The 20,927-nt window shown below is 32.5% G+C and overlaps 1 protein-coding gene across 1 annotated transcript; it reads left to right on the top strand.

Annotated features, from left to right (window-relative positions):
* Nucleotides 1-3,795: 3,795 nt before the first annotated feature.
* LOC146910312 (pleiotropic drug resistance protein 1-like) lies at nucleotides 3,796-12,052 on the top strand. The gene is made up of 24 exons (XM_085722845.1): nucleotides 3,796-4,254; nucleotides 4,363-4,483; nucleotides 4,592-4,680; nucleotides 4,770-4,854; nucleotides 4,992-5,151; nucleotides 5,564-5,640; nucleotides 5,748-5,801; nucleotides 5,904-5,994; nucleotides 6,077-6,378; nucleotides 6,486-6,767; nucleotides 7,034-7,350; nucleotides 7,719-7,879; nucleotides 7,976-8,079; nucleotides 8,278-8,434; nucleotides 8,523-8,648; nucleotides 8,775-8,932; nucleotides 9,177-9,512; nucleotides 9,740-10,030; nucleotides 10,114-10,197; nucleotides 10,305-10,438; nucleotides 10,507-10,734; nucleotides 10,815-10,986; nucleotides 11,094-11,348; nucleotides 11,618-12,052. The coding sequence occupies exons 1-24, from the start codon at nucleotides 3,941-3,943 to the stop codon at nucleotides 11,882-11,884; spliced, it is 4,365 nt and encodes a 1,454-aa protein (XP_085578971.1). The 5' UTR covers nucleotides 3,796-3,940; the 3' UTR covers nucleotides 11,885-12,052.
* The last annotated feature ends 8,875 nt before the right edge of the window (nucleotides 12,053-20,927 follow it).

The following is a 20,927-nucleotide window of genomic DNA, read 5'->3' as shown; positions in this document are numbered from 1 at the left end:
AAAACTGATGTGGCATGTACACGTGACTAATTTGGATGACACGACAAGTACATGTGGCTACATTTCTGCCACACCAGCTTAATTAATTGGAGTTACATTGACACCAATATCAAAAATGGAAAATTTAATAGAAAAGTTGTCCCATGATTTTTAAAGTACTAAAAACTAAAATTGGTATATTTCATAGTTTTTTTAAGGGGAGACAAAAAAATATTTAACAATAAAATAAATTATATAAAATTAGAAATATGACATGATTAATTGGTATATAAAAATTCATGTGCTCTCACATTATAAAGTATGTGATTTCAGTTTTTTGGTCGTATTACGATGAATTTTTCTCGTCAAAAATACAAGTTCTCTTTTTCTATTGAAAACTTTAGGTTTATTATGGTTTGAAATATCAGATGATACTTCAAATTTAAAAGTGATAGTCAAAAGAAATGGACACGAATACGAACACTTAAAGGTTCATAAATTGTTGCCCACAAAACTATCAACCCGAATACGGACGTTCTTTTACAAATGAGTGTATGAAAACAGACACTATGATACTCTACTCAGGAAATTTTACCTGGTACCCCAACACTTATACATTCACCCCTACAAACCATCTAAAATTCCAATTTTACCCCTTTTAGCATTTGTTTCACCCTACAAAAATAATTTCCAGAATTTTATTCATACTTCACCCCACTAAAATTTCGGAAAACTTTTCTGTGTTTCAGTTTACCGTTTACTCTGGAAATGACATCCCTACAAAATTGAATGAGGGTTGCTTCTAATTCTTCAATTTTGCCGTTTTTCACATGCCTTGTTTCATTCAATTGATAATAAATTGTTTAATTTGCTGTTTAATTTTAATATTGCCTTTTATGCCATTTTCTTTATAACTTACCAATGAATAGAATTAGTGCTTGACTAATCAAAGATGAACTTTAAATTGTTGCAGTCCCATCACCGATCAAGAGAGATTCATTCGATTTTAAAGATATTTTTGCAATAATTAACTTTGTCGCTGCAATTACCTTTCTCTCATCGGTTTTCTTAACAAGGAATTGGTTTATGGACTCTGTTTTAGTGCCGTAAGTATGTTCAAGAAACCTGCGGTTTGGCCACGGTTCAACATGGCTAAAATTCCTCTCCCAAATTTTCCATATCAGAGAAATTGGCTATCCTTCATCGAAAAAGGTTTACTTAAGATTGCCGAAAATAATTCAATTTCGGAAAGGAAATAAAACTCTACAGGAAATGTTGTAGGGGTGAAGTAAATAATTAAACAATAAAAGGATATAATTGACATTTCCAATGATTTTTCAGGGTAAAGGAATAATCGTAGGGGTGCACAGTATAACTTCCCTCTACTCATTGGGGATATTTCCATCCCTATTTAGAATCCACGGTAAATTAATCAACTTTTGATGACCAAAATAAAATAAAAATTTAGTCAACTTTTAAGAGGAAAAATTCTTTGTCGTTTTGTCACGCCTTTTGTTTCCTTTCGCAAGGGTCAGCAACTTCCGGCCATAGACCCATCCTTATCTTGTACAAAATTTATCCAAACTTCTCTCTTGTCTTATGCTTTTATTTTGATCATGATAACAAAATGAAAGGAATCAAAATGAGTAGAAGAGAAAAATAATAGAAAAAGACAAACTTCATTCAAACTTATTTATAAGTAAAACTTGACTAAACCATATATATTAAAAATAATAATTGTATAATCTCATAAAAAATGCTTCTATTACATAATGGCGGGCGTATTGCTTTTTTTTGTTGGTTTAAATGGCATGAGATGCCAACTTCAGCCTTACCATTAATTTATGAAATTTTACTATTTTGGAGACCCCTCCTAGTGAGCTCAATAGTCTCCTCTTTGATGACATCTCTGGAGCTTGTATGCCTAGAAATGTTCGTGTAATTGTTTAGTTTTCTCTTTTGGTCTTCGGCTCTCTCTTATACCAAAAAAAAAAAATGGCATGAGATTGGGTTTACCGCTATGCTGCGTTTTAAACGCTTGACATACAAATGGAAATGTTAATACATACTACCTCCGGTCCTATTTATAAGAGAAAGTTAGGTCAACAAAAGTTAATGTATTTGGACTGAATTTTTAACTAGATACATCAACTTTTGTTGACCTAAATTTCTCTTATAAATAGGACCGGAGGGAGTATAAAATAACATCTAGCTTTACTCAAAAAAATAAAAAATAACATTTAGCTAAAATTGTGTATATATATCTATTAATTAAAAATTAAAATTTTGTACACAAAAAATAATAAAAATTTTGGGATTTCTTGGGCTGTCCGTACCTAGCTCCAACAACGGATCCGGATCCTCTCCTGCATGTTGTCTCCTGCCATCTCTCCTGCACCCTTTCCCATCGTTGGATCAATCCAACATTAAATGAGACAAATTACTACTGACCTCAAAGATTGATCATCAATATCATCACCAGATTCTAAGAAAATTGCTTCATCAGCATCAACTTCTCTAAGAAAAAATGCTTCTCCATCCTTATCAAGATACATTTGAAATCAGCTTCAACATCATTAAACATTGATTTGAACGATTTTTTCTTTTGATTTTAAAACACCTTGGAATTTACCAAACCGAACATACCATGTTGATGATTTGAATGAACCGTCTTGTTGTTGAACGAGGACGATATCGACGGCCACCGAAGGGATTAAAGGGACCAGAAACGGTGTATACGATGTGAAAATGATGTTGAAAATGGTGGGCAGTTGGCGTTGCAGAAAAGTAAACACACTAAGATGACAAAACACTGAGTTCTTCTTCTTTCCCCTCCATTCAATTCAATTACAAATTTATCAAAATTTCTACCATTTTTAGGGTTTTTTATTTAATTTAATCCATCGGTGAATATACAAGATGAGCATGGCATGTGTATCTGAAATGAAATTTTAATTTAACTCGATGACAATTACAATTTCTGGAAAATTGAGAGAGTTGAAATGATGCTTTGCTGAAGAGGGAGATGACGCACCTTTGTTTCTCTCTCTATAAAACTATTCTTTCTTATTTTTATATTTACTTTAATTCTCAGCCGTTGGATTTGGGCAGGAAGATGGCAGAACAAATAATGAGCAGGAGGTGTCACCTCATTTTTTTTTTTCCTTCAAAAAAAAAAAACATCACCTCATTTTAATCTTTTTTTTTTCCTTCATAAAAAACTGCAAGAAACAAAATCTTGATTTTCTTTTTTCGTATTCTTTAGGTAGTTAGGTACAGCATTGTTTTCCCACAGCAGCATGTGGTAGAGAAAGATAATAATTAAAACTCATGCATAACATTTAAAACTGCATTTATACCATTTTTTTAAAATAAATAAAAAGACTATTAGACTTTGTACCATATAAAACAGACCACTCACAAACAGCGTCTAAGAAAGTCAACTAAACTGATTACGTATATTTTGTATGGTATTTTAAACTTCTCAAGACAAAATCGATGATGTCAGTTAAGCTATTATTTATCCAAAAACTTACTGCTATTATAATGTTATAGCACTATGCTGATTCATGTTTATTTGAGGTTGTTTTACCTTAAAGTAAGTAACAATTTTTTTAATAATATGTATACTACAATGTAGAACTGGGATGTTCATGGCCACCTTGTCTCAAACTGTATGGTATGAAACATGAATATTAGCTATGTCACTCCAATTTTTACGTCATGGAAAATGAAATTAAAATCCCCCCGTGTAACATGTTGTTACTTCCTCTCTTTCTATATTATATATATACACTTCAACATAGAAAAAAAAGGAAAAGGGTCATTTTGACTGAAGAAAAAAACACCAACAGAAATAAACTGAAGCAAAGTTAGCAAATAGCTAATGATATTGATTGAATACCCTTTTCTCCAAATTTATTGTTAGTTACTAGGACCCATTGGATTTTGGCTAGTGGTGATGATGGAGGGTGGAGGTAGTTTCAGGATTGGTAGTTCATCAATTTGGAGGAACAGTGATGCAGCTGAGATTTTTTCAAATTCTTTCCACCAAGAAGATGATGAAGAAGCTCTTAAATGGGCTGCAATTCAGAAACTTCCTACTTTTGAACGTTTGAGGAAAGGTTTGCTCACTTCACTTCAAGGGGAAGCCATTGAGATCGATATTGAGAAGCTTGGACTGCAAGAAAGAAAAGATTTGCTTGAAAGACTTGTTAGACTTGCTGAAGAGGATAATGAAAAGTTTCTGCTCAAACTTAAGGATCGAATGGACAGGTTCGATTCAAGAAAAAAAATCTGTCCTTGTGATTTTAAATGAGATGCTTTTGAAATATACTGATTTCTTTGCTTCTACTCCTTTTTTTGTTCATTGGATGATATCAGAGTTGGAATTGATCTTCCTACAATAGAAGTTCGATTTGAGCACCTGAATATCGAAGCAGAAGCTCGTGTAGGAAGCAGATCTTTGCCTACCTTCACTAATTTCATGGTTAATATAGTAGAGGTAAAGTACTAACTTTTAAAGATAGTACTAACTTGCTGTGATTTTTTTTATTAAAGTGAATTCTAACTAAACATTTTGGTTTCTTTCTTTTACATTTTAATTTTAAAGGGCCTATTGAACTCTCTTCATCTACTTCCAAGTAGAAAACAACATCTAAATATTCTCAAGGATGTTAGTGGAATATTAAAGCCTTCCAGGTATCAATACGAATTTTGTTCTATTCATTGATTTCTCTTTCCAGGGCTTCTTGAACCAATATAAGTTGTTTCAAATTGGTTCTTTTCAGAATGACATTGCTTTTAGGTCCTCCAAGTTCTGGAAAAACCACACTCCTGTTGGCTTTGGCCGGAAAACTTGATCCAAAATTGAAGGTTAGCTAGAACATTAAAACGAAGATGAACACACCTCTCTCTTATCTATGTTTTAATTTCTATTTTATCTATAGTTTACAATCTAATTAGATCTATAGCTAAAGTGCTTATATAGTGTGACTTGACTTCATGATCAGTTTTCTGGTAGGGTGACTTATAATGGTCATGAGATGAGTGAATTTGTCCCCCAAAGAACTGCTGCTTATGTGGATCAAAATGATCTTCACATTGGAGAATTGACAGTTAGAGAAACCTTGGCCTTCTCAGCACGAGTCCAAGGAGTTGGACCTCGTTATGGTTAGTTTGTCTACAAGATTTTTTTTGCTTATATTCATTATTGAATACACAAGCTGAAGTATTATGGCTTTGTTTGGTTAAACAACAACTCAACTAATCGCTTATAACATGCATACTTATTATTGAAAAAAAAAATAAACACTTATCATATAAGTGCTCATGTATAAGCTATTTCAATAACAAAAGTTATAAAAAAAATTCAAAATGTTTTCATTTAAGTTGTTTTCAGAAGGTATCCTGAAGAGCTTACAGAAATAAGCTGAAAACAACTTATGGACATGTCATAAGTTGTTTCCATAATTTTCTCAAACGGTCTCACAAGTACTTATCATAGTAGATAAGTTCAAACAAGTCAATCCAAACAGACCCTATATTATAAAATCTTACTCGTAATATTGTTGAGATTCTACAGAGTTGCTAGCAGAATTGTCCAGAAGAGAAAAACATGCAAATATCAAGCCTGATCCAGATATTGATGTGTACATGAAGGTAATATAGAGGTTCTTTTATACTTGGTGAATCGTAGACTTATTTCCCACTCAAATTGAACAGACTGATAATCAAGTGGCTGTCATTTTGATTCACAATGCTCACAGGCTGTAGCAACTGAAGGCCAGAAGGCAAATTTGATAACAGATTATGTCCTAAGGGTAAAATAATTTATACTTTCAAAGCCATGTCTATAATGTCACCATGACTACATTGAAATGTTATGTTTTAGAGTCTCATGTTTCTTTGCTCTACATTTGAAGGTTTTGGGACTAGAGATATGTGCTGATACTGTTGTCGGAAATGCAATGATAAGAGGTATCTCTGGCGGACAAAAGAAACGCCTTACAACGGGTAAAACAAATCTGATTTAAATCTGACACGCATTGTGATTAATTACCTCAATAAACTGATTATTAGGGATCTATAAATGTAGGGGAGATGTTGGTTGGACCGACAAAAGCTTTATTCATGGATGAAATATCTACTGGTTTGGATAGCTCCACAACTTTTCAAATTGTTAATTCAATGAAGCAAGATGTCCACATTCTCAAAGGAACCGCCATTATCTCACTCCTGCAGCCACCACCAGAGACTTACAATCTTTTCGATGATGTTATTCTACTCTCTGATAGTCGCATTATATACCAAGGTCCCCGGGAACACGTACTTGAATTTTTTGAATCAATCGGTTTTAAATGTCCAGATAGGAAAGGAGTGGCAGATTTCTTGCAAGAAGTGAGTGTCATTGTGTCTTCTCTCATTTTTACAAAAAGGTTTTATAATTCATACTATGTACTAATAAATTCAATTTTTTCTATGAAAATTGTTATATGTTATTATAGGTGACATCAAGGAAAGACCAAGAGCAGTATTGGGAACACAGAGATCAGCCATATAGATTTGTCACAGCTGAAGAGTTTTCTGAGGCATTTCAATCATTTCATGTTGGAAGAAGACTTGGTGATGAACTTGGTACTGAATTTGACAAGTCTAAGAGCCACCCAGCTGCTTTGACAACCAAGAAATATGGAGTGGGAAAATGGGAACTGTATAAAGCTTGCTCATCAAGAGAATATTTACTTATGAAGCGCAATTCATTTGTCTACATCTTCAAGCTTTGCCAAGTAAGTTTGGAAATTTTGCATTTTGATTTAAACATTATGTTCTGACCTCAAGTCAGTTGTATTGCTTTTCTGAAGTATTATCCGCTTTGGACATTGTGTAATCCCTCACAGTTTTGCCTTTAGTTAAAAGGTGCCTCAGTGGGCTGAGCCACTATCCCCAAGCAATGTTGGACTTTTTTGGTGTATGGAACACATTATATATCATAAAATGCAATGTATGTGTGCATTATTCAAATCCATTACTGATGACTGCCCTCTCCTTTTAGCTAGCTGTAATGGCAATTATTGCCATGACCCTCTTCCTCCGGACTGAAATGCACAGAGATTCAGTGACTCATGGAGGTATATATGTAGGTGCATTGTTCTATGGCGTTGTTGTGATCATGTTCAATGGAATGGCTGAACTTTCGATGGTAGTTTCAAGACTTCCTGTTTTCTACAAGCAAAGGGGACACCTATTTTTTCCTGGATGGGCATATGCTCTTCCTGGATGGATCCTAAAAATTCCTTTGATTTTTGCGGAAGTGGCTGTTTGGGTGTTCCTTACCTACTATGTCATTGGTTTTGATCCATATATTGAAAGGTAAGAGTGATATGTTTTTATAAGTCCTAAGTGTACCAGTGAATTGTGTCCTGTTTGTGTAAACAGTTTAATTAAGCACTTATAACATAAGCGCTTACCAAATAAATGATTATGTATAAACTATTTCTATAATGAAAGATTAAATAAAAGTCAAACCATTTTCATATAATTTATGCACATGTCATAAATTGTTTCCATAAGCTCTTTTAAACTGTCTCGCAGATGTTTATGCCAATAGATAAACTTAAACAAGCAAATCCAAGAAAGCCCTTGATCCTTTTTGGTTTTTTCCCCTCATACCATTGTATTTTCTTATATTCTACCAAACAAATAATGATATGCATCTGCCTTTCTACTACCTAATGCAGATTTTTCAGACAATACCTCATTCTTGTACTAGTACACCAGATGGCTACTGCATTATTCAGATTCATTGCAGCTGTTGGGAGGGATATGACAGTGGCTCTAACATTTGGATCATTTGCAATTGCCATCCTTTTTGCTATGAGTGGTTTTGTCCTATCAAAAGGTATTATTATGGATACAACAAATAAACAATCACAGTGTGTCTCACTATGTTCTATACTAAGAGTTCTCCTCTCTTTTCTTTTCATTATGATCATAGACAGTATAAAAAATGGGTGGATATGGGGATTCTGGATATCACCTATGATGTATGGACAAAATGCCATGGTAAATAATGAATTCCTTGGGAATAAATGGAAACATGTAAGTGTTTTTACTATTTTATATGTTCATTTTCTATGACTTCCTTATCGTATAAATAATCTGATGTGCCACCAAGGTCTAGTGAGTGGTTGGTACGCAATGTATGCGAGAATTGGAAATCCCTGAGTATTAAGTTTAATCCTACGCAAACAAGAAAATTCAAACAATCAAATGCCTTGATATATTTTCTTATGAAAGGTTCTGCCTAACTCAACTGAGCCACTAGGAGTTGAAGTTTTGAAATCTCGCGGATTCTTCACTGAGTCATACTGGTACTGGATAGGTGTTGGTGCTTTGATTGGATATACATTACTTTTCAATTTTGGCTATATGCTTGCCCTCACTTTCCTGAATCGTGAGTGTCTTCACCTTACATATATAATAAAACAAATAAGAGTAGCCACTGGCCATGTATTGATAATACTACAAAATTGATCATTCAGCTCTTGGGAAGCATCGAACTGTTATACCAGATGATTCTCAAAGCAGCGAGCAAATTGGTGGTAGCAGGGAAAGAAATAATGTATTGAGATTCATAAAGGATGGCTTTTCACAGATCACAAATAAAGGTACTTTCATCTCATAACTACTGAAAATGTAGTAATTTATTAATATCTAGATGACTTATAGTCTATTACATAGTTGATTTTCAATTCACATAACACCTTATGGATAACATTGGAGCTACTTCACAGTGAGAAACGGTGAAAGTAGTAGTGAAAGCATCTCTCCTAGTAGACAAGAAATAGTTGCTGCAGACACAAATCATAGCAGGAAAAGGGGAATGGTTCTTCCTTTTGAACCACATTCTATAACCTTTGATGAAGTTACATATTCTGTAGACATGCCACAGGTATGTAGAAACCAAATGAATGAAAATCTAAATTTTGATACACTTTAAGTGTAAAAAGTTTTACATTGCAAATCACATTCAATCATATTTTGTCACTTTAAAAGTAGGGATAATTAAAGTTAAACGGTTCTAATTTGATTGACAATATAAAAATCTTTACACGGACAGTGAAAAAAGTCCATATTGAACTTTCAAAGCATTATTATGAAGTATAGATCATCAAATACTTGAACTGAACTTGCAGGAAATGCGAAGAAACCTAGGTGTTGTTGAGGATACGTTGGTTCTTTTGAAGGGTGTAAGTGGAGCTTTCAGACCTGGTGTTCTCACTGCTCTGATGGGTGTCACTGGTGCTGGCAAAACAACTCTAATGGATGTGCTTTCTGGAAGGAAAACCGGTGGATATATTGGTGGGAACATCACAATTTCCGGCTTTCCAAAGAAGCAAGAAACCTTTGCAAGAATTTCTGGATACTGTGAGCAAAATGATATCCACTCTCCTTATGTTACTGTGTATGAATCTTTGGTCTATTCAGCGTGGCTCCGATTGTCCCCGGACATCAATGCTGAAACCAGAAAGGTTAGTTTCTGAATCACTTGAGATTTTGACATGAATCGTCCACTTTAATCACACTGCATTCATGTATCTGGGTAATTTATTTACCATTCATTTTTTTAACAACTTTATTGACCCCTCCTTGAAATTATTATGCCATGAGAAAACATAAGAAAAAAAAAATATAGGTGTGAATAATACTTGCATGTTTTATCAATGTTACCAAGTTCGAAACTAACTAATGGTTGCAGATGTTCGTTGAGGAAGTCATGGAGCTTGTGGAACTGAAACCACTGCAAAACGCATTAGTAGGATTGCCTGGTGTTAACGGTCTCTCGACGGAGCAGCGCAAACGGTTGACAATTGCAGTTGAGTTGGTAGCCAACCCATCTATAATCTTCATGGATGAACCAACTTCTGGGCTAGATGCAAGAGCTGCAGCTATTGTTATGAGAACAGTTAGGAACACAGTAAACACTGGAAGAACAGTTGTTTGTACCATCCACCAGCCTAGTATTGATATATTTGAATCCTTTGATGAGGTGATAGGGGAAAAATCAGGAAATGTTTTGTTTGTTCTCTTCCATTGCAAAGTCTGTAATATTTTTGTTACAATGAAATGCAGCTTTTGCTACTTAAGCAAGGAGGACAAGAGATATATGTGGGGCCACTTGGACATGATTCTTCTAATTTAATCAATTACTTTGAGGTAGGTAGAAAATAGATATAGATATCCAATTAAAAGTAATCATTATTATGTTTCAAATTGTTATCTTTTTGTTAACATTTCTACAAGTACACACTTTTGTCTTGAAGGGGATCCAAGGTGTTAGCAAGATTAAAGACGGTTATAATCCAGCAACGTGGATGTTGGAAATCACAACTTCATCTAAAGAAAGGGAATTGGGGATTGATTTTGCAGAGGTGTACCAAAATTCAGAGTTATACAGGTATTTTCCTTTGTATGAAATCAAATCAAACTATATAACCAGAAAATAATCTACTATAACTGTTTCAGGAGAAACAAAGCACTTATCAAAGAACTGAGTACTCCAGCACCAGGTTCGAAAGATCTTTATTTTGCTTCACAGTACTCGAGATCGTTTTGGACACAATGCATGGCTTGCTTATGGAAACAACATTGGTCTTATTGGCGCAATCCTGAATATAATGCCATTAGATTTCTGTACTCAACCGCAGTTGCTGTTTTGTTTGGAAGCATGTTTTGGGACCTTGGCTCCAAAATGTAAGATCAAATTGGAAAACTATACATTTTTTATGGCTTCAAACTCTCTAGTTTGTAAAATTTTGTATCAATTTTTTCAGTGAAAAGGAACAAGATCTTTTTAATGCCATGGGGTCCATGTATTCTGCTGTGATCGTAATTGGCATCAAGAATGCTAATTCAGTGCAGCCAGTGGTAGCTGTGGAAAGAACGGTCTTTTATAGAGAAAGAGCAGCCGGAATGTATTCAGCTTTTCCATATGCTTTTGCTCAGGCAAGCATCCAAACAAATTTATAATATATTGATTTTGGTACCATCATAGATGTCTTTATTATCTTATAGAACATAACAAAAAAACAGTAAATTATCTTGCATTGCAGGTTGTAATTGAGCTCCCATATGTTTTTGTACAAGCTGTAGTCTATGGCATTATAGTGTATGCTATGATTGGTTTTGAATGGTCTGTGGTTAAATTTATTTGGTGCCTATTCTTCTTGTTTTGCACCTTCCTCTACTTCACCTACTATGGTATGATGTCGGTGGCCATGACCCCAAACAATCACATTTCCATTATAGTTTCCTCTGCATTCTACTCAATATGGAATCTCTTCTCAGGATTCATAGTTCCAAGACCAGTAAGTTTTGATTTCCTCAAACTCTTAATGCATTTTAACTTCATGTGTTTTTGTCTTTAAGGTATCATCTTAGTAGAGAGAGTTGGACTTTGTAATCTCAAGGGATAGTCAGAAACGATTATCAACTAGTAATTAGTGTCACTTTAATTATAGTTTCCCCTTTCCCATTCTTTTTATTTTTAAAATTCATGCTTTTTTAAGCATAGTGATAGTAGTATATATATAGCTAATTTATAGCACTTTTTTTTCTTGGTGGCTTTGGCCAACAGAATATTCCAGTGTGGTGGAGATGGTACAGTTGGGCAAATCCAATAGCGTGGAGTTTGTATGGATTGGTGGTTTCACAATATGGAGATGTAAAGCACAACATTGAAACCAGTGATGGAAGACAAACAGTAGAAGGTTTTCTGAAAAATTACTTCGATTTCAAGCAGGATTTTCTTGGAGTGGTTGCTCTTGTTAATGTTGCATTTCCAATAGGGTTTGCTTTGATCTTTGCCATATCAATCAAGATGTTTAATTTCCAAAGGCGCTAAGAACATTCAATTTCTTTTCCATCTCAAGATGAAAAACCCAACAACGATGATTGTATTTTTTTTATTTACCAATTAAATATTGTATCGTGCTAGTGATTAGATAGTAAGTTAAATATGTAATTTACCGGCCTATATTTAATTACAACTCAGTTGGAGCTTGGGTTCGAACATGAGATTCTTCACTTATACACACACCACTACTAAGCTATTTGAGAAAAAAAAATGCTATTTATGCTTATAAAATTAGGACTTTTGGTTTCTTAAAAATATGCAATCGTCGTCTATATTTTTACAAGTTTGGATCATGGAACAAAAGAGACGCATTTCTATAACAACAACCTAATTTTAAGAGTGGCATTTCTTCAAATTTGGAAGTTCATTATACCATGCTCCAACGTAGCATAAACTAGCAATAACATAGTAAACCTAGAATGTCTTTGGGATTGAATGAAAAGAAGATTGCAAGCAACTAGTTCACAGAAGTCTATGATGATCTCTAGAAGCAGACTCAAACTCTTTAAAACGTAATAGCGTGGTAACTGCACAAATAAACATATAAAGAACGAGTAACTACAAAATAGGAAATATATAAAGACTTGTTACATTGGTTTAAAATTGTTAAATAGAAAAGGATGTAAGAATAGAGTAGTACTATTGGTTGTGTAAAATCCGATATGGTTGAAATTTCCCATCAACTTTTTTGAATAAAGTGACTAGTTTTAAGAAGCCTGTTGAATATTTGTTGTGATGTTTGCAATAGACTTTTGTTTGGTGCCTAGTACTATTGGACTTCGTATTTGTTGGGAGTTGCACCTTTCTGGCCTTCTCATTTGCTCTATATACTGAAAAATGTCCTTTCCAAGTTAGGAAATTGTTCTTCTCCCCTCAAAAATTGTTCACCCTCATACAAACTGACTTAAATATCTCTCACGTGACTTAAGTCATGTAGGTAAAACCATTTGATGTACCCCCCTCGCATACCCCTGCAGTTTGTCCTCTGGGACCAGCTGACCCTTCTCCGCTTGGCTAAGGACATGGACCATGAAATCCTGAAAGGCGACAGCCACATCCTCTCAAGAGCCCCAATCGTCGCAGGAGGTATGGAAATGATATGGATTAGAGCTATCAAAATGGACCGGCCCATATGGGTCGGTGCGCTTAGCCCGATAAATTATACGGCTTGGGCCTTAAAAATTGAGCCCGAATTTTTATAGGGCTTTTTAGCCCGGTCCTAAAAGGCCCGGTACCCGTTAGGGCTAGCCCAAACGGGCCGTGGGTACCCGTTAGCCCGCATAACAAACAACAAACCGTTAAAAATATAAACATTTGAATAAATAAACATTTACATTACGCGTGTCAATTTGAATTGCGTGTCAATTTAATTTGAGCGCGTCAATTTAAGTTATGCGCGTCAATTTAATTTACGCACATAATTTAAATTTACCCGCGTAATTCAAACTTACGCAAAATTTAAATTATTTTAACATAAAAATTTTAATCGTAAAAATTAACATGTCATTAAAATAAAATTAAACAATTATGCTTACTTGAACATCGTCCCATAGCCTGCATGCCACGTGTCTACCGAAATTTGGTAGAAGTGACAACTCGGTAGGCCCCTCGGGAAAGGCTTGCGGTCCGGCCTGCTCCTCCTTAGCCTACTCCCTTTGAGCCGCACCCTGGGCATCACCCTCCTGCTTGTGAGCATGCTCATACTGAGGTTACTACGCCTCATACTGATGTTGATATTGTGTCGGGTCCACTATCTAGGACCCACCCGCCTGTGACGTCGTCCCCTCCGCATCATCACTCCTACTAGTCCTCGTGCCCTGCTGTCTACGTCTACTAGCCTAAGGATGGCGTGAGGCGACCTTTTCGGGCCGTGCACTACCTGTAGCGGACTCCCTCCATGCTCTAAGTCTGTCAAACCTCTCAGACATATCTACATAACATTTCAAAAAGCAAAAAAAAAAAAAAAAACAAAATCAATGATTTTTTTATAAGGACTATCACATTTCTAACTATTCAACAACAACAGTTAAATTTCGGCAGTGTCATTTCAATCTGTGAACTACCACATTGCACTTAAACTCACTACAATCAACATTAACAAACCAATTTCTAACTAATTTCATCACTAACAATGCAAAAAACAAACAAATTTTCATTGAGACGTTTTATCAAACAGCTAAAGTGAAACTTTCAATCAACATAAAATCTAAAAATTTCTAAACCCTAAACTACCACATTGGACTCTAAACAACATCTAAACTACAATTCCTAACTTAATTCATCACTAACAATACTAAAAACTAACATGCAAAGCAAATTTCTAATAACCTAAAAATGTAAAATTTCTCCAAAAATACCAAAATTTAAACCAAAAAAAGAACAATGCAAACACTTACTTGATTTTGTGGGAGAAATTGATTTGGAATGACGCAAGAATGAAGAAAATCGCACTTGAAGGGAAAAATCGCACTTGGTGATGTTTTGAAATGGTTTGAAAGTGAATGGTTATGTTTTTGAGTTGCTGTTCCATAACAGCACACAATGTGAGTTAAGTAACGTTGTGTTACAACCTGCGTGAGTTAACTCACGTTGAAAGTACCGAGCGTGACTTAAGTCACACTGGGGTACTTTCGTCAATTCAGTTGGGAATGAGTGTTTTTTGTTGTGAGAAGAGCAATTTTCTCCAAATTATCTATCGAAGATGTTAAAATAAAATAAAATGCCGTTTGAAAGCTACGAACCAATCCGTTTTAGCATTTTTTTCTAGCCAGAAAAACATGTCTCATTTGTTGAACTCTTGCAACTTTTGATTAATCGGCCCAATATTTTTGTATTATTCTTTTTAATCGGCCCAATATTTTTTCATAAAAATTATTTGACCATTACTTTTTCCACCCTATGAGTTTCTCTCGCGCGCCCTACTCAGATTCTAAAATCCGAAATATTTCAACATGTTTTTGGAGGTTTTTATGGGGTATTTATGCCGTTTGGATTCTATAATCTGGACTATATAGGCGCGCGAAAAACTCTTGGGATTGAAAAAAAAAAGCAGTCAAAAATTATTTATGTCTCGCAATTGCACATCTAAGGATATCGAGTTTACACAAAAAAAAAAAAACAAAAGAAAAAAAACTCTTTTTGTACCAAATATAGAGTCCTGCAATAGATAAGAATAGTATTAATTAGTTATGTGAATGGTGAGTCACTTGAAATATATATGAAAAAAGTATTTGTTAATAGATATCAATCCTTTAAATAAGGGAAATGTCTAGTCACTTTGAAAGAATTGATTTTTGTGGCTTTGCACGGGGAATACCTTTAGTTTACAAAAAAAGTCATTGAAAGATTTTATTTTTGATATAAACACTTGAAAAATATCTTGTTTTTTTCTACTACAAATAAACGAAGAATATTCATTCATTCAAATTGATAAAATACAACCATACAATACAAATTTCGTTAAAAACCAAAAGAATGAATATGTGAACAACCTCCTAACATCCATGTTAATAGCATAAAACGACAGAATACTAAAGCCTGCAAATATGACTATCTTCCGTATCTGGAATAAGCATGTCTCGAGATCTGTTATCGTTGACGATACTAAAGTTCATTATAGTGTCAATTTTTTTCAATCATGTTTAGTACATTATAGATTTCTCTCTTGCAAAAGTTAAAATTTTTTAACATGGATGAATTAAATATAAATTTTATATTTTTTACGCTTAAAAATTCATATTTAATTCATATCTTGTTAAAAAATTCTAATTTTTTGAAAAAAAATCCTTATAACATTCTAAAGATTTATGCAAAATTGTAACAAAAAAAAAAGATTTCTACAAGAACTCATTCAAATTATGATGGGTACATATGTTTTGATTTAAAAGCGGGGACAGCGAGTGTGGATGGAAAAATTTTGGGAAACTATAAATCGAAGAAATTTTTTAAGGGTGTTAACTAAAAAATTGAAATATTTATAAGGACAAAAATATATTTAATCTTAGATTTAATTCATATGCAGGTATAAATATATTTTACATTTTCAACTAATCAAAACTTTTAGATCAACTGAAGATTTGGAAAGAGTTCTATTTTACCTCCTACGGTCATTTATTTTTGGTCCATCAACGAGGGACTTATTTAAACTTTTATCCTAGAATCCACCACTAATTCCATGAACTACACCTTTTGTTTACAGCTCTATTAATAGCCAGATATCGGTAGATTTTTTTTTTTTTGAGAGATCCAGATATCGGTAGATGATTACAGCTATATTAATAGCCAGATATCGATAGAAAGAGCAAGATGCAAACTAGTACAATTGAAGCAATGGCGTAACGTGTACAAATGCTTATAGGAAGAAAAAAAAACGTGTGAAGTTTTTAAGTTAGTGGACACTTGTAAAAAGCGTAAAAGAAATAAAAAAAAAATTAACGTTAAAAATAGAATAAAGTAGAAAAAGCTATAAATTTTAAGCTCAAAAGCTACTTAAAATAACATCTAAAAAAACTATAAACTCGTAAGAAAAGTTTGGTACTAAACTCATCACACTTTGATCCAACAAATATACAAACTAATTCAATAAATTATAAGCTAGCTTATTCACGTAATGGAAAAAACACAGCCTAATTCTCAAATGAACACTCAAACATCCAATTATTTTCACACAGATATAGTTGGAGAATCAAACTCTGCATAAAAATATTCAACTCTCATAACACCATTTTAGTCGTATAAGTTACGGGGTCGGCCTTAGCCCAAGGCAATTGAGGATAGGGCTTTAGGTTTCTATTTTTCTTGGTATTTAGGGTCTCAAATAAATTTTAGGTTATGAAGATATGTATTATGTATTCTGAATTATTTATTCTATATATATATATATATATATATATATATATATATATATATATATATATATATATATAAAGAGCATATATGAAATTGTGTTATCCTTCTCTGTTTTACGTTTCATTTAACTATATTTTAGTCACCATTAAATAGGGATTACCCCATTACAATATGAACAATATATTTTTTTTAAAGGAAGGAACAATATTATACAACAAGGACTTATTGGCCAAAAGTATTTGATCATGGTATAAGTCAAAAGTGATAAATATCTTTCTACATACAATTAACTACGATACATAGAAAAATAGATAGATATGCACGTTAATGTCCGCTTTCTACTGGTTAAAAATAATAATTAGATTAGTTAATTATATTTGCATCTCAGAAAAATAGTCAAACATTTTTTTTGACAAAGAAAAAATACAAGTAAAAACTAGTGGATGCACAATCAAATATTTTACTTAATTACACTACCAAAAAAATATATTATACACTACCAAAAAAAATCAAATATTTTACTTGTCAACTCAAAGATAAGATCCACTCAAAAAAGAAATTCAAAGACAAGATAATTTGTTTCCTAAAAAAAAAGACAAGATAATTTGCAGGAGTCAAGATAATTTGTTTCTCATAAATTCTTGAAAATAATTAATGATAGTGAGACTTATTTAATGATATGACCCACTACCCATTTGATGTGTCTATATCTCTCCAAATGGTAGAAATGGAGAAAAATTTAAATGGAGAGGATCTTAACTCAAAATAAAGTAAGATAAGATGCTTTTATTTTATGAGTTAGATTAGATCTCTCCATTTCTTCTATTTAAAATATATTGACACAAAAAATTTGAAAAATTTATAAAGTAATTAATGGTAGTAGGATCTAATTACTTGTAGGACATAATCCATTTTCGTGTCAATCTATTTTTAAATGAAATTTTTAATAGCATAAAACGGATAAATGTATAAACCTAAAAATATGATTATCATCGACTCTCTAAAATAAGCATGTCTCCGGATCTATTCATCAACGAGTGCACTAAAGTTAGGGCTATGCTATTTCAAGGGAATAAAACCATCACGAGCTTCACGAATTGTTTTGAACCATTAGATTTGGCACTTGATGGAATACATGGGGGGTTACAAAGTAAAGAGGTGGAGGAGATATTAGTAACATGCAAGCATCGTGATATTGTCGCGTTAAAATATTTAGCTGAAAGCAGCAATTCCCCTAAAGTTATTGATTGAATTTACACTATAGATCAAAGCTAGCTAGTTTGATAATTTAAACCGAACACACATTATAACTAGACGAAAAACAAAACAACAATACACAAAGACGTCGAACGATACAATGTCGCATTAAGACGGCGAAATCATGAAAGAAAAAACTAAGAAAGTCAACTTATATTACGTACTGTATTTTGTTTCGTGTTTTTACACTTCTTAAGACATAATCAATGTTTTTTTTTTTTTTAATAAAGACATAATCAATGATGTCACTTATGCCATAAACTGTTAGTATTATATTATTATAGCATTACGATGGTTCATTCTTTATTTGAGGCTTCTTTCCCTTAAAAGGATGCCAAAAGGAAAATAGTAATAATTTGTCTTAAAGTATTATAGTATATTATTATAATTTATTATTATTTGTCTCACGGAGGATACAAAGTTTACATGAAAAAAACTTTTTTTGTACCAAATAGATACATTATTTATGTGAAAGGTTAATCACTCCAAATGCACGTGGAAAAATATATGTCAAACCTTTAAGTGAATATCAATTGATCATAGCGGTTGTGTATGGAGAATACCTTTAATTTATAAAAAAATAAAAAATAACTCAAAGATTTTAATTTATTTTTTATAGAAACACTCGAAAATCACTCAAGTACTATCCTTGATACTTCTTTTGACCCTATGAAGCTGCGACTTCGTTTTAGAGTGTAATATTATTCCGACTTGTTCCTCAGTTTTTTTTTTTTTTTTTTGGGTTTTTCGTATTTCTTCCCAATAAAAGACAAGATTTTTTTTTCGATAAATATAGTTGGAACTTGGTACCGATCTGAATGAAATTCTCCACTGTTAAAGCTTGCCACAAACAAATCTTAATTTTTTTTTCCCAAATGAAATCACTGCTTATGACATTGGTTTGACCATGGTTAACAAGTTGGTCGTTTCATTTTTATACCGGTTAATAGATTTAAGGGTTTTTTTTTTTTTTGAGAAATAGATTTAAGGGTTATATTCTCATGAACTTACTATAGTATATATATTATATGCAGGGGTTTGGGTCCGAACTTCAGATATAAGGGTTATATATATTTTTAGTTGCAATAAATATTTTAACCAGTCATTTTAATCCTTTTGTCAGTCCTCGTGAGCTTAACTCAGTTGGTATGGACAATGCATAATATATGCAAAGTCCGGGGTTTAAACCCCAGACAGCACCAGAAAAAAAAAACCTTTTCGTTTTAATCTTCATAAAAAATTTCTTCGACTTTACTTTCAAAAAAGTTTTCCTATATGATTTTAAGTCAACCTATGAGTATCATTCCAAATTTTGATTTTTTTTTTTTGCAGTTATGTTAAATACATTATAGAATTATCTCTTGCAGAAGTTTAAAATATTTTAACAAAAGTTGCATTAAATATGAATTTTATTTTATTTTGCTTAAAAATCATATTTAATTCATAATTTGTTAAAAAAATATTGGGAGACATTTTAATAATATTCTAAATATTCTTGCAAAAACTCATTTAAAATTTTGAAGGCGACATAACATTTGACTTCAAAGTAAGGACCACAAATGTGTATGAAAAACTTTTGAGGAACTAAAAGTTGAAGAAAAACTTTAAAGGTATTAAAATGAAAAGTTTGAGTACTTTTTTTTTAAAAGAAATTTGAATATTTAGAGACAAAAGATATTTAACTTTAGATTTAATTCATACGCAGACATAGATATATTTTACATTGTCAATTCATTAGAACTTTTTTTAATATACAAAAATAAAATAATCAAAACTTGTATATGATTTTCACCTTTACCCCTTCTAAAGTCTAGATGCAAGATTGATTGTCATAGACTGACTTAATATTAGAGTGATCCTTAAATCAACTCTGAAACATTCAATTTTTTTTTCAGACAAAGATATTCTTTCAAATATAAAAGATTTATAAAAATTTGAAGGTGAAAGATTTGACTTCAACGGCGGTATTTAGATGACTTCTAGAGTCAAACTCAATTTCGTTTACTGAGGGATAATTATTTTGTCAACTATCCCATTCAAAAGCAATTCAACTCCCTCTTAAAAAAAAAAAAAAATCAACTTTCTTAACCATTTTAGTCATAATTTTTCTGTGTTCTGTCAAAAAAAAAAAAACAATCTTGATTTTCTTTTTTCATATTCAACCACTACTCTTATTAACTATTTTAAATTTAGTTTGATAATTTATTCTTAAAAACTATTTTCACGCGGTTGCACATAGAGCATATCAAGTTTACAAAAAAGAAAAAGACTCTTGTATCAAAGAGAGTCCTATCCTACTATACATAACAATAATATTATTTATTTATGTGAATGGTGAGTCACTTGATATAGGTCTAGAAAAATATTTATCGAGAGATATCAATCTCTTAAATGAATAAAAGTATAGTCACTTTAAAAGAATTGATTTTGATAGTTGTGCAAGGAGAATACCTTTAGTTTACAAAAAAAAAGTCATTGAAAGATTTTATTTTTGAAAAAACACTCGAAAAATATTTATTTCTTTTTACTAAAAATATATGATATTCATTTATTCAAATCAATCGATAAGGTACAACAATACAATGCAAATATGACTATCTTCAAGTGTCTGGAATAAATATACCTCTTGGATCTATTAACGTTGACGATATTAAAATTATTGATTGGATTTGCACTAGATCAAAATTGGGTTGATAATTTACATCGGACAATCATCGTAACAAGAGAGGAAAACAAAACAACTTCATACAAAGACGACGAACAACACTGCCATACTATGACAACGTAATCACGAAAGAAAAAACTAAAGTATATTTATGTGAACATCTTATGCCCCTAATATGCATCTCAAAAAAAGTTTTAATGGTGGACCTCTTGAATACACCTACCATAGCAGGTTTACATACTTTTTTCTTTTTAAAATGAT

This window comes from Medicago sativa, chromosome 7, assembly GCF_051527215.1.
Source record: "Medicago sativa cultivar Bolivia chromosome 7, Bolivia_mono, whole genome shotgun sequence".
Classification (NCBI taxonomy): domain Eukaryota; kingdom Viridiplantae; phylum Streptophyta; class Magnoliopsida; order Fabales; family Fabaceae; genus Medicago; species Medicago sativa.
This window is presented reverse-complemented; position numbering and strand designations above follow the sequence as displayed.